General features: G+C 48.8%; 1 protein-coding gene across 2 annotated transcripts in view; it reads right to left on the bottom strand.

Annotated features, from left to right (window-relative positions):
* Positions 1-12,395, bottom strand: part of LOC108494865 (protein CEPU-1) — a 358,720-nt gene that overhangs the window by 200,815 nt on the left and 145,510 nt on the right. The window contains exon 1 of one of the 2 annotated variants that reach the window (XM_017809849.1): positions 5,042-5,121. The exons of the other annotated variant lie outside the window; for it this stretch is intronic. Coding sequence (XP_017665338.1) covers positions 5,042-5,048 — 7 coding nt within the window. The 5' untranslated portion in view covers positions 5,049-5,121. Of the gene's footprint in view, positions 1-5,041; positions 5,122-12,395 lie in introns of those variants that run through there. 2 annotated transcript variants of the gene reach the window in all.

Here is a 12,395-nt window from a genome sequence, read left to right on the forward strand (position 1 = left end):
TGGAGCCTGGGCAGTGCCCAACCAGCCTCTGGGGGAAGAACCTTTGCCTGAGATCCAACCTGAACCTGCCCTGACACAGCTCCACGTTATTCCCTTGGGTCCTGTCACTGTCACACCACCAGATGGATCATCCACCCAGACAATTTGGGGGGCACAGGAAGTGGTTTGTGCCCCTCTGTACTCAAAGTTTCACTTAAATAACAGCTGGACATCTTTGGGACTGCATGGAAGTGTCAGGAGAGCGAAGCTACTTCCCATCCATCTCTGGAGGAGCAGAGATGTCCTCACCAGCAGGCTGGCATTCCATTTGCATGGATGGAGGGAGGCATAAAACACCCCCAGCTCCAGCCTGCACACGGATATAAATGAACACGAGGTCTGATGGTGCTCCCTGCATCCAAATTCCCGCTTGTTGAAGATCATGGCCTCTATTCATCAACAGATATGAAGCTTTTCCTGCTCAAGACAACTCGTAGAGGATTGCAAAGCTCAGTGTCCATCAGGGAGGAGGTTAATTACGGCTCCCTCATCCCCCCACGGACACGCCGCAGCCGAGGTCTGCTGAGAAACCTCTTCCTTTCCCTTTGGATTGTGCAGATGAACATATTTAATCCCTCCTGTGCTACTCACAGAGCCCTGCGAGCCCGAGAAGATTCATGGCTGGCTTTTCACGGTGCTGCTCTTCCTTCTAATGATGCCCTTCCCACTAATATATGCCGGGTGGGATTTGCATTAGTCAGAAAGGGGCACCATAAAACAGCATAGGGAGGAGGAGAGGAGCCTGCAGGCAGTAAAACACCTGGGAGGAGCACTGCCATGTGAGGAACAAGCCTTGGGCCCCCCAGAAAGGCTCCATCCTTAGTGCTGAGCCACCCCACTGCCAGCAGAAACTCTCTTCCTCTCGGCATATGAGGAATTTTACATCCCTGTCTCAGTTCTTCAGACCTGAGAGGCTGCAGGAGGTACTGGATGATGATAGAGGTGGAAAATCCAAGCAACACCCTCTCCCTCCCTGCCCAGCCTTCCTGAGCAAAAACAGAGGGTGCAATAAATACATCATTTTCCTGCTTCTAAGCACGTGTCCCAAGCCAGGAGGGGGGGGGGAAAGCCAACAGGAATAGGAAGAGGGTTGGGAGCACAACCACCTCGGATGTTGAAGGTGCGGGTTGTGACACAAAGCTCTGTCCCCAGCACTGCAGGGAGTCGTCCAGAAAGCTGCAGGAGGAAGAAATTCCCTTTCCACGGTGGGAAAAATAACGTGCCCTCCCAAAAGAACAGGGTGGGGGGGAAAAAAGAGCGAGAGGAACCGGGAGCAACCTTTAAAAAAAAGGTGCGTTGTTTCTTTCCGCTTTTTAAATGGCATCATATCAAAACAGCCCATAAAAAATGAATCTGAGCGTGTTTTGTAAATTATAGATTAGCCAGGAGCAATCCTTCACTACAAAGCTCGGTGCCAAGTTGCAATTCCAGCAGCGTTCCAGCGGAGCAGGCTGGGCAGGAGGTCGCAGCAGTTGTAACAGTGTGTTCTCCCTGGATTATTGTTATTCCTCTGCAGAAATAACACCGGGGCTCTGCACAAGGCCGGCCTGTGGGGAAACAGGAGGTGGGTGGTGGCGTGTGGAAAGGAGCAAGGATGGGGCTAAAATTGTTCTTTATTCCCTTTATCTTGCCCTGACTAACTGAAGGTACATGTCACACACAGCTGGGTGGAAACGAAATCACTCCTCTGCCTTCCCCCTTTGAGTCCATCTCTGAGTAATCTGAGATATTCTCGCGAAATCAAGGTCTTATGACTGAGTGGGAGGGAAACTACTGCTCTAAATAGAGAGTTTCGGGCATGAAGCTGAACAAATGTCTGTGTGTCTGGGTTGTGAGCAATCCTGGGGACGGAGGACACGATGTGGCACCTGAGTGGAGCACCACTGATGCCATCGGCTGCATTTGGGGTTTTATTTCACTGTTCTCTGCAGGTATCAGATGAAGAGGTTAATGTTAAAGGCACCTCATGCCAAAAAGGGGGGTCTGAAAAATAGCTCTATCGGGGGGTTCTGCTAATTTCCAGGGAGCTTTTATTTCTCCTCCTTTGTTTGCCCATTCCTTCTGAACACCAGCAGCACAATTGGCCAATTACCATAATTGGGTCACCCCTAAAGCCTGTGATAGACACCCAGGGCAACCTACCAGAGAGAATCTGACTTATGGCTCATTATTAGCAGGAGCTTGACAGGTTATTTCAGTAACAGGCAGCAAAGCCATCCGAGGAAAGGCACCGGGGAAAACCTGGGGCTGTGCAGCCGGAGATCAGCTCAGCCACCGAGGATCCCCCAATGTCACCTCCAGGCACCTCCTTTGTTCCCCAGGATGGGGGGCACAGGGTGGTCCTTGCAGGGGTGCAGTAGAGCTGCAAACACAGGCACAATCCCTCCTGTCCACAGAACCAGGGCATCACTTCAGCTTGGAAAAGTGGCAGCTCACAGATGGCAGCAAGATCCCAGACGTGGTGGCTCTCAGCTTCACCCAGGTCTGGGCTTTGTCTCAGTTTTCGGAGCTTTTTCCACATTCCAAGGTTGGCTGCTGGGTTTTGTGATGAGGAGACTGACCACCAGACCCTGGTCCTTGCCCATCTCTGGCCTTGGCATTCTTGAGTCGAGAAGGTCATAAAAACATAGAATATCCTGGGTTGAAAGGGACCCACAAGGATCATTAAGTCCAAATCCTGGCTCCTGGATCTGCTCAGTTCCATCCCCAGAATCCCACCATGTGCCTGAGAATCAAGTCTTCACCTACGTGGGACACTCACTTTGTGACCAACAGCTCAGAGGAGGAAAGGAGTAAAAAGCTGATTTTCTACTGAACTCCTGTAAGACCCCTTCAAAAATCCCAAATCCCGATTTTCCCCTCCCACACTGCAGCATTTTGCCCCACAGGCATCAAGCCTGGATGAATTCCCTTCACCCCACCCTTTCCAAGGAGGGATCCTGCTGCTCTTCCCTCCAGCAGCACCATCAACGTGTCTGCACCCAAACCATGCCCAGCCAGGCAGCTCCACATCCCTGCCTCTCCCTGGGCTGCCAAAGGACTGTGGAATCAGGATGGAACAGATGTTTTAGGGACTTCATAAATCCATGAAGATAAAAAAAAACCACCCACCCCGCACTTTCTAACAGCCCCCCGTGCTGATGGACTGGCACATCAGAAATAAATACAACCACCCACAGAAACCCGCTGATAAATCTCCTCTGTGTTGCATTCTATATTTATTTTATATATATATTTATTTTATATATTTATTTTATATATATATGAGTTTGTGCACAGAGATATATATATATGAGTTTGTGCATAGATATATATTTTTTACTCATACAAGTATGCACATATAGGAGTACTGATGTGTTTTCAAGACTAAAATTGCTAAATTTAGACCATTATGACTAAAAAAATCTTCCTTCCTCTCTCCTATCCCTTCCTTTGCTCCCATTAATCAGAGCAGCTCCCCCACTGCTCGTGTTTCCTTCTGCCCCCTCCCTCCCATGGTTGTTGTGACTCCCCAACTCCCCCCACCCCTGTCATCTCCCCCACTAACTCCTCACCAAACTCCAATGAGTTTTTCTAATTAGAGTAATTAATTTTCTGCCCAAGTTAATAAGACTGTCTGCAGTTGAGAAATAATTGGACTTCCCAAACACCAATATCCCCTCCCTTTCCCCCTCTCTCTCCGCAGTGAGTGGCTCCTTAATAACTCAAAACCTCTGTTTTTTCACCCGATGGTTTTGTGTTCCCAGCGTTATTTAGTTTTTTCATTAACACTCCAACACCAACCTTTCCCTGCCTGGGGGACACCAGGAGAGGAGTGTGAGCTGAGGGATGCTCTGGAATACGGGAGATCCTTTGCAAGAGGCAATAAATCCCTTTGGGAATCAACAAACACATGGGACCAACCACCAGACTGATTTTCCCTGCACCAGGCTTTGCATTTCCCCCTGCAGATTATTCTGGGGTTGGGACTGATTTTGGTGGCTGGTGCTGTAAAAAGTACTTTTTGCCATCAGGAAACTCTCCATTATATCCTCCAGGTAGGATTTTCCTGGAGATAAGACCTTATAACACATTCCATGGCTGCCTGAGGAGCCTTTCAGCACTGTGAGATAGATTTGCAGATGTCCCCTCTGCCGCCCTTGGGGACAACAAGGTGATGTCCCAACGCACAAACCCTGCAGCCTTTGGGTTCCCCAAAGCCTGAGTTGGTCTGAATTTCCATCCAAGCTCCACATTTCCTGGATACATATGTTTTCCTGGTGGGAAAGGATTCAAGAGCATCACAGGTGGGGCTGGACCACCCTCATCCTCGAGCCCGAGCACCACGTGGGCTGGAGTTGGGAGGTCAGACAGGACAACCCTTCAGATTTAGCAGCCAAAACTAGATGCTAAAGCCAGTTCACAGGGAAAAAAAAAAATAAAAAAAATGAAGCAGAATTGTGACAGCACAGGAAAAAATATCTCCGTTTTAAAAGCATTAATGGAGCAGGCAATTCAACAACCTTCACCCCAGAGCACCCAAACACTTCGACTTCATAAAAGAAAATGGTTCAGTGACAATGAAGTTCAACGTTTCAATGAAAAGGGCCTGTCAGGTTTGGAGCAGAGTGAATCAGGCCATCAGAAGAGGCAAATCCACATCAACTCTGACTCACCGCCGAGGCAGAGAAGAGCAAAAGCTCTGCGTGTTTTTTATCAACACAACCCCGCGCCGAGAGATCCCCGGGATGGGAGGATTTCATGCCCTGGCATCCTCAGAGCGTCTCCTCCAGGTGAAATTTTGGCTGGTGCTGCCCAGAAGGTCAGAGGAGATTAAATCAATGAGCTGTCCTGGCCTTAATACCCTAAAACAGGCGTCCTGCCTCTCGCTGCCCCCCTCCTGCTAATCAAATAAAAGGAAGAAGATAAAATGCCAGCCACAAACGAGAGATTTGCAGCTGGGGGATCTAATTCCAGGAGGCTGCAGGCCATAAAAAGAAGGGATCCATTAGCATCCACTTACCTGCCATGATGAAGTGACCGCGATAAAGTGCACAGGATTAAATAAATTTAAGTGAATCCCCTGACGGCATTTTTATGGGATTGAAAGAGGTTTTATCCACTCACAACCTCTATCCTCGGAGGGAACTGATTCAATAAAAACCAAACCCACTTCATCTGGCAGGAAGGGAAAAAAAAAATACACAAAAACTCTGCAACGTTTACAGAGTCACTAAAGCAGTCAGGGAAAAAAATTAAATATAGGGCAAATCCCTGAGTGGGAGAAATGCGCAGAATTCTGCTGCTAGAGCTCAGCTCCATCATTTTCACTTCCAACTTTTAATGCTCCTTCACTCCCCGGGGCAGGAGCAGTCAGTCCCTGCTGCCAGGCACCTCACAGCTCCTACGGCATTTGGAGCGAGGGAAAAAAAAGATTTCCCACCTTTTGCTCCATATCCTGGGGCTGCCTCCTCCATCCCTCCAGCTCAGCACCTAAACAGCCCCTGCCACCCAACTCCAAAGCAGCCTGGATATCCAAAACTGCCTGCAACCTCCTCTCCCAGCAGCCAGGCCAGAAATAGGTCTCACTCCCATCTGCCAGTGAGGATGGGAATTAGTTCCTTCCCTGCTCCGCTGTTTTGTGCTGAGCTCTGCAAAGGGACGCGCCGAGGCTGCTGCTGCCTGCAGATAACATCCCGCTGCTCCCGCAGGACACGGATGCCATTTGCCATCCAGCACACTCCATCTGCTGCCACAGCCAGTGTGCATCCCAAACACTCAGCATCCCAAACATCCAGCATCCCAAACAATCAGCATCCCAAACACTCAGTATCCTGAATACAAAGCATCCCAAACACTCAGCATCCCAAACATCCAGCATCCCAAACAATCAGCATACCAAACACTCAGCATCCCAAACACTCAGCATCCCAAACACCCAGCATCCCAAACACTCAGCATCCCAAACACTGAGCATCCTGAATACAAAGCATCCCAATCACTCAGCATCCCAAACACTGAGCTTCCCCAGTGCCAGACATCCCAAACACAGAGCATCCCAAACACTGAGCATCCTGAATACAACGCATCCCAAATACTGTGCATCCCAAACGCTGAGCATCCCAAATGCCAAGCATCCCAAACATAGAGCACCCCAGACACAGAGCACTCCAAACACTGAGCTTCCCAAAACACTGAGCATCCTGAATACAAAGCATCCCAAACACTGAGCTTCCCCAGTGCCAGACACCCCAAACACTGAGCATCCCAAACACTCAGCATCCCAAACACTGAGCATCCTGAATACAAAGCATCCCAATCACTCAGCATCCCAAACATTGAGCTTCCCCAGTGCCAAGTATCCCAAACACTGAGCATCCCAAATGCAGAGATATCCCAAAACCAGAGCATTGCAAACACTGAGCTTCCCAAATGCCAAGCATCCCGAACACAGAGCATCCCAAACACTGAACATCCTGAATGCTGAGAATCCCAAACGCCGAGAAGCCTTAACATGGAGCATCCCGAATGAGGAGCATCCCAAACACCAAGCACCCCCAGCACCAAACCCCCCAAATGCTAAACATCCCAAATGCCCAGCATCCCAAACACTGAGCATCCCAAACACTGAGCATCCCAAACTCCAACCATTCCAAAGACCACGCATCCCAAACAACAAACACCCCGAACACCAAGCAGCCCAAATGCTGAGGATCCCGAGTGCTGAACATCCCAAATGCCAAGTATCCCAAATGCCAAGCAACCCAAACACCTGAACACAGACCATCCTGAATGCTGAGCATCCCAAACTCCAAGCATCCCAAACTCCAAGCATCCCAAACACTGAGCAACCTGAACATGGAGCATCCCAAACACTGAGCATCCCAAACACGGAGCAGGCTGAACATGGAGCACCCCAAATGTTGAGAATCCCAAATGCTTAGCAGCCCAAACACCAAGCAGCCCAAACACCAAGCAGCCCAAACACCAAGCATCCCAAATGCCAAGCACCCTGAACACTGAGCATCCCAAACACTGAGAATCCCACCCCACTAAGCCCCAGATCCCAATCCAGAGATGAAATGGCAGTGCCTGGAGCCCCAAGCCCTGCTCTCCTGTGCATTGGTGTGGCTCAGCTTCCCTGGGTGGAAAGCAAAGCACAGCACGGAGGGTCCTGGCTCTGCCCCCTCAGCTCTGAAAGGGAATTTGTTCCCAGCAGTGTGGCTTGGGATCCAATTTGGGGCTGTCAGCCCTTGGAAAACCCCAAGGACTTCATCCAGACCAGCCCTTTCCTGAGCCATCAGCGAAGAAGGATGACCCCACCAAATGGCTGTGAAATGCAGGTGAGAAAAGGGAGCAAAACCCAGGACAGGTGTCAGACACCTTCACTGTCCAAACCAGGGACAGCTGGGGGCCTTTCCACCCCACAGATACAGCTGAGGGTCAGCAGAGCAGTCCCAGAGACGTGTTCCTTGGAGCAGCCCTGCATCCCTCTGCATCCTGCACCTCCAATCCTGTTGGGGAGCATTTGGGATTGCAATAAACCCACTGCCCCCCATTGATCTGCCTCTGGATCTACCTCCAGATGGATCTGCCTCCAGGAAGGGCTTCCAGAGGGGTTCAGCTCCTCCCAACCACAGCCATCACCCTTTTACCCAGCTCCCCACATTTCTCTGCCCCAAATGCATCATTAGCTCTGTCCTTTAGAGCCTTGCCCAGTCTCTCCCGAATTATCCAAGGGGTTCAGAGCGACGGGGTTGGGGGAAGGAAAACCTCTTGTCTTTAGGAGGCCCAGCAACAAACTCTGAAAGCCCACAATGAAAAATAATCCATAAATCTGGCCCCAAACAGCAAATACTATTGATTCCTATCAGAGGAAGAAGAATAGGAATTAGAAGCTCCTCAGAACAAAGCCATTTTCCTCTGATGTACATGGATGGGGGGGGTGGGAAAGCCATTTTAATTACTGATCAAAAATAAATGACTTGCATTTGCCAGGACTTTTTTTTATTATTATTATTATTATTATTTTCAAAATTACTTTTGTGGAATGACTTAAAACTTATTAATATATTTATAAGGAGAGAAAACACCCATAAATGCTTGGAATGCTGAGCCAACGAATTAATTAACATCAAATTACTGGCGGTTACTCCAGGTTGATACTAAACATTGCTCCTCTATTATGTGGAGGATGGACCAAAAAAAAAATCTCTTGCAGCTGTTAATTATTTCAATTATTAATTTTACTTAATAATTCATATCCCTTTCCCGACCCCCTGGAGTATGTTACAGTATCTACATTTCTTCCTCTCCGTCTCCATTTCTCCCTCACTCCACTTTCAGCACGACAATCCATCACTCCACAAGGTTACTGGCTTCAGGAGAGAGGTTTGGAGGGTTTTCTCATTATTATTATTTTATTTTATTCTTTATAATCGACAGTCATTTCCTCAGAGAAATGCCCCCAGTAAATACCCGCTCGAGAGAAACGATAATAAATCCTTAAAGGTGAATTTTGCTGCTCTTTCCCCCTCACGTGCCGCCTTTAAAGAATAAAAAAAAATAATACGTCTTAAAAAAAAAATAAAACCGCCCTCTGAGAGCCCAAATCCTTAATAGTACATACATGGAGAGTGAATTACGAATAAATCCACTCTAAAGGCAAGCAAGGAGGATTTTTTTAAGCACCTTTTAGGGCTGGATTAAGGTTCTCAGCATCGCCCAAGGCTGAGCTTGGCCCAGGGACCCTTCCCAGCGACAGCCCCGAGCCCAGGGGACAGCAGAGAAAGGGACACTGAGGCACGAGGGGTCATTAAGGAGATTTATTAATGGACTCATCCAGAGAAACTGTGGATGCTCATCCCTGGAAGTGCTCAAGGACAGGCTGGACGGGGCTTGGAGCAACCTGGGCTGGTGGGAGGTGTCCCTGCCCATGGCAGGGGGTGGAATGAGATGAGCTTTAATTTCCCTTCCAATCCAAACCATTCTGTGATTCCCACATCTTCCCATCACGTTGCTGGTCTGAAGGGATCCCTTTCCCCCAGGAACTGGCCGCTGAAATTTTGCCTTCTACTTCATTTTCATCTTCCTCTGGTTGGAAACTCAGGAAGAAGAATTTAATTGGGCAAGTCTAGACTTAAGTACCTGTTCTGAGGATGTATTTTTATCAATCTGCCTGAAACTGCAGTAACTCAATACTGCAATGTCATGTGGAGACACAGTTTATAAAAGCATTTAGTGCCAGGACAAGGGGGAATGGCTTCAGAGGGCAGGGTTAGATGGGATACTGGGAAGAAATTCTGCTTGGTGAGGGTGGTGAGGCCCTGGCACAGGTTGCCCAGAGAAGCTGTGGCTGCCCCAGCCCTGGAGGTGTCCAAGGCCAGGTTGGACAGGGCTTGGAGCAGCCTGGGCTGATGGAAGGTGTCCCTGCCCATGGCAGGGGTGGAACAGAATGATCTTTAACATCCCTTCCAACCCAACCCATTCCGTGATTCCCACATCTCCCCATCACATTGCTGGTCTGAAGGGATCCCTTTCCCCCAGGAATTCCTCATTAGGTGAATTGAGCCCTTAAAATACAAAAGGATTCAAAAAAAAGCAAGATACACTCACAGCCTTTTCCTATTTTATCCCTATTTTATCTTTCTCTCCCAGTTTTCAAGCACTCAGCATCTGCCTTTTGGAGCTTTTGTGCTTAACCACCCTGAACAGAGACTTGCTTCAAAGGCAAAAGGAAAGTTGGGATTACAACAGGACTCTCTATCAGCCAGAACATCAGGAAAACTGGCTTCACTTTGGGAGGTGGGAAAATATTGTGTAGGTGAGGGTGTGCAGCTCCTGGAGAAAAGCCCTGTCACCCCCCAAAGGGAAAGGCTTGGAAAAATGGGGGGGGAAAAAATCAGAACTTTAAAAAATATAGAGAGATTCACATTCCTATCTATATCTATATACCAGTTATATACCAGTCATATAAACCAGTTTAATCCTACAAACATTTGTTGCATTTGGTGCTGGGGGGGGTTCAGGGATGTCCCAGAATTTGGGATTGATCCACAGCATCATTTCAGCTGGTGCCACCAAACTGCCTGCTGCTGAGTTTATCTGGAAATTAATTTCCAGATCAAAGGGAGCCTCTTTAATGACAGAATACAAATGGGGGTTGGTGGAGGATGGAGAAAAGGATGGAAAACCCCGTGGCACTGGGATATTTCTTGCTGTTGAGGGGATCCATAATTCTGATGTGGGTTTTGGGGAGGAGAAAGGAGGAATTTGGTGTCAACTCTGGGCAGAGAGTCCCAAATTTAATTCCAGGCAGGAAACGTTTAAGGAGAAGCGAGAGCTCCACACCCTAAAACACAACAAAAGCCCTCATCTATTGATCTTCTCCCTTGATCTAAAGGGGAGAGATAAAATGTCGTTTGATCCTCTTTGCTGATCTCTGGAGGGCAAATCAAGTCCCAAACGAGGGCAGCAGCAGGCACAGAGATACAGCTGCAAAAGAGACACTCCAGCAAATAAACAGGACTGTTGGTTTAGGGCTCTTTCTGGGGGAAAAGGGAGGGAGGGGAGAGGTCACTTTCAAAACATGTTTTTTCTATTAATTCATCTATTAAATGTGAATAACAAATCCTGATTATTTGCTGGATGGCCTGACTGGCATTTGCATGTTTTCCAAGGGGATCACAACAATTTAGAGCCTAAATATGACAGCTGGGTGGCTGATACTCCGCTGGTGAGCCCCAAAAGGGCCCTGCCTTCCCACGGCATCCCTTTTCCAGGGATGCCCAAGCACGTGGCAAGAACAACCCAAGCTTCTCTCACACCCCTGCCGGGCAGCAGGTAAAAATCAGTCCCGTTTTGAACAGCTGGGGAAACTGGGGCAACAAAAACGGGCAACAATTTGCCCGTGCTGGCTCAATAATGGGGATATAAAAGGGATCTGAGACCACTTTTCCCGTGTAAGCACTAAAGCTCCCTCCCTCCCCAAGAGGCTCTGAATAACTGTGTCACTTTTCCTGCAATTTGCAGAGGCCACACGCTGTTCCTCTCTTCCCCTCGCTCCCACTGATTGGTGGTTTTCCATTCTCCCAGGGAAACGTGGCTTTTTAGGGGCTCCGGGCTTGTTCTGCAACAGGGAGAGGGCTGGAAAGCAGAGGGCAAAGCCCAGCAGCCACTGCTTGGACCCAGACCTACAGGAAATGTGCATTTTCCTCCAGTTTCTCCCCTTTTTTCCAAGCACAGAGCCACACACACCTTGAAGCACGATGGTGGGTGATCCCATTCCTGCAATTCTTCTCCCACCATCAGCTCATCACTGCCTTGTTGATGCAGGGAACCAAATCCTGATGTCTTCTCCCTGGATTAAACCCCATGGCTTTGCCTTGTCCTGCCTGGCACAACCCTGGATCCCAACCCAGCTCACTGGATACAACCCTAAAATCGGAGTTACCCCAGGGTTTTCTTCCCCTCTGGCCCCAAAGCCACTCCCTAACAGGGGACAACGTGCACAGCACCAGGATCATCATCCAAAACGAGCTCTTCCAACACATGCAAACAACAAACTGGTCCCACATGGCTCCTCCAGAGCCACTTTCCTTTAAGGAAAGGCCTGGATTTTGTAGCTGGCTCTTTTTTTTTTTTATTATTCCCCCTCTTTTTCCTCTTAGGCCTGAACGGTTTAACGAGCGTCCTTTTGACCTAGGAAACTTAGTTTTAATTTTCATCCCTTTATCCGGAGAACAATGTGTCCTGGGGGCATCTTTGAGCACAATGTACACTTTCATCATCAAAACAAATGCTAGAAATACCCATCTGCCACGTTATCAGAGCGTGTTGGCTCAGTGAGCCGGACACCGCTTAGGGGACGAGGGAGGCTTTTACTCTTCTCAAAGTCATGAGCGCTCCCTCTAAGCTCTTTAGCATTAGAGATTCCTGTGGAGATGAGTATTAGAAGCTCCATTTCTTTTTTTCCCCAGTCAGGAATGATGGGAGATGGAGCGTTCTTTGGAGATTTCTGTCCTACGGGGGAGAAAACAAGAGCGGATCCTCTGTCAGTCATCCCGGCGGGTGCCTTGTAGGGTCTCGGGAGCACGTCGATCCCTGGGTGATGCTGCTCAGAGGGAGGGATGGAGCAGAAAGCTGGATCCAAAGGCAAGGACTCAGCTCCCAGCTGAAGGTTACCCAGGGTGGGCAAGTATCCAAGAATGCTCCGCCTCAGCTTTCTGTCCCAAAAAGGGGAGTGACGACTGTCCCTGATTTATTTTATCATAGAACCACAGACTGGTTTGGGCTGGGAGGGAACTTAAAGATGACCTCATTCCACCCCCTGCCATGGGCAGGGACACCTTCCACTAGCCCAGGTTGCTCCAAGCCCC

The sequence above is a fragment of the Lepidothrix coronata genome, unplaced genomic scaffold (genome assembly GCF_001604755.1).
Source record: "Lepidothrix coronata isolate B3197 unplaced genomic scaffold, Lepidothrix_coronata-1.0 Scaffold27, whole genome shotgun sequence".
NCBI lineage: Eukaryota > Metazoa > Chordata > Aves > Passeriformes > Pipridae > Lepidothrix > Lepidothrix coronata.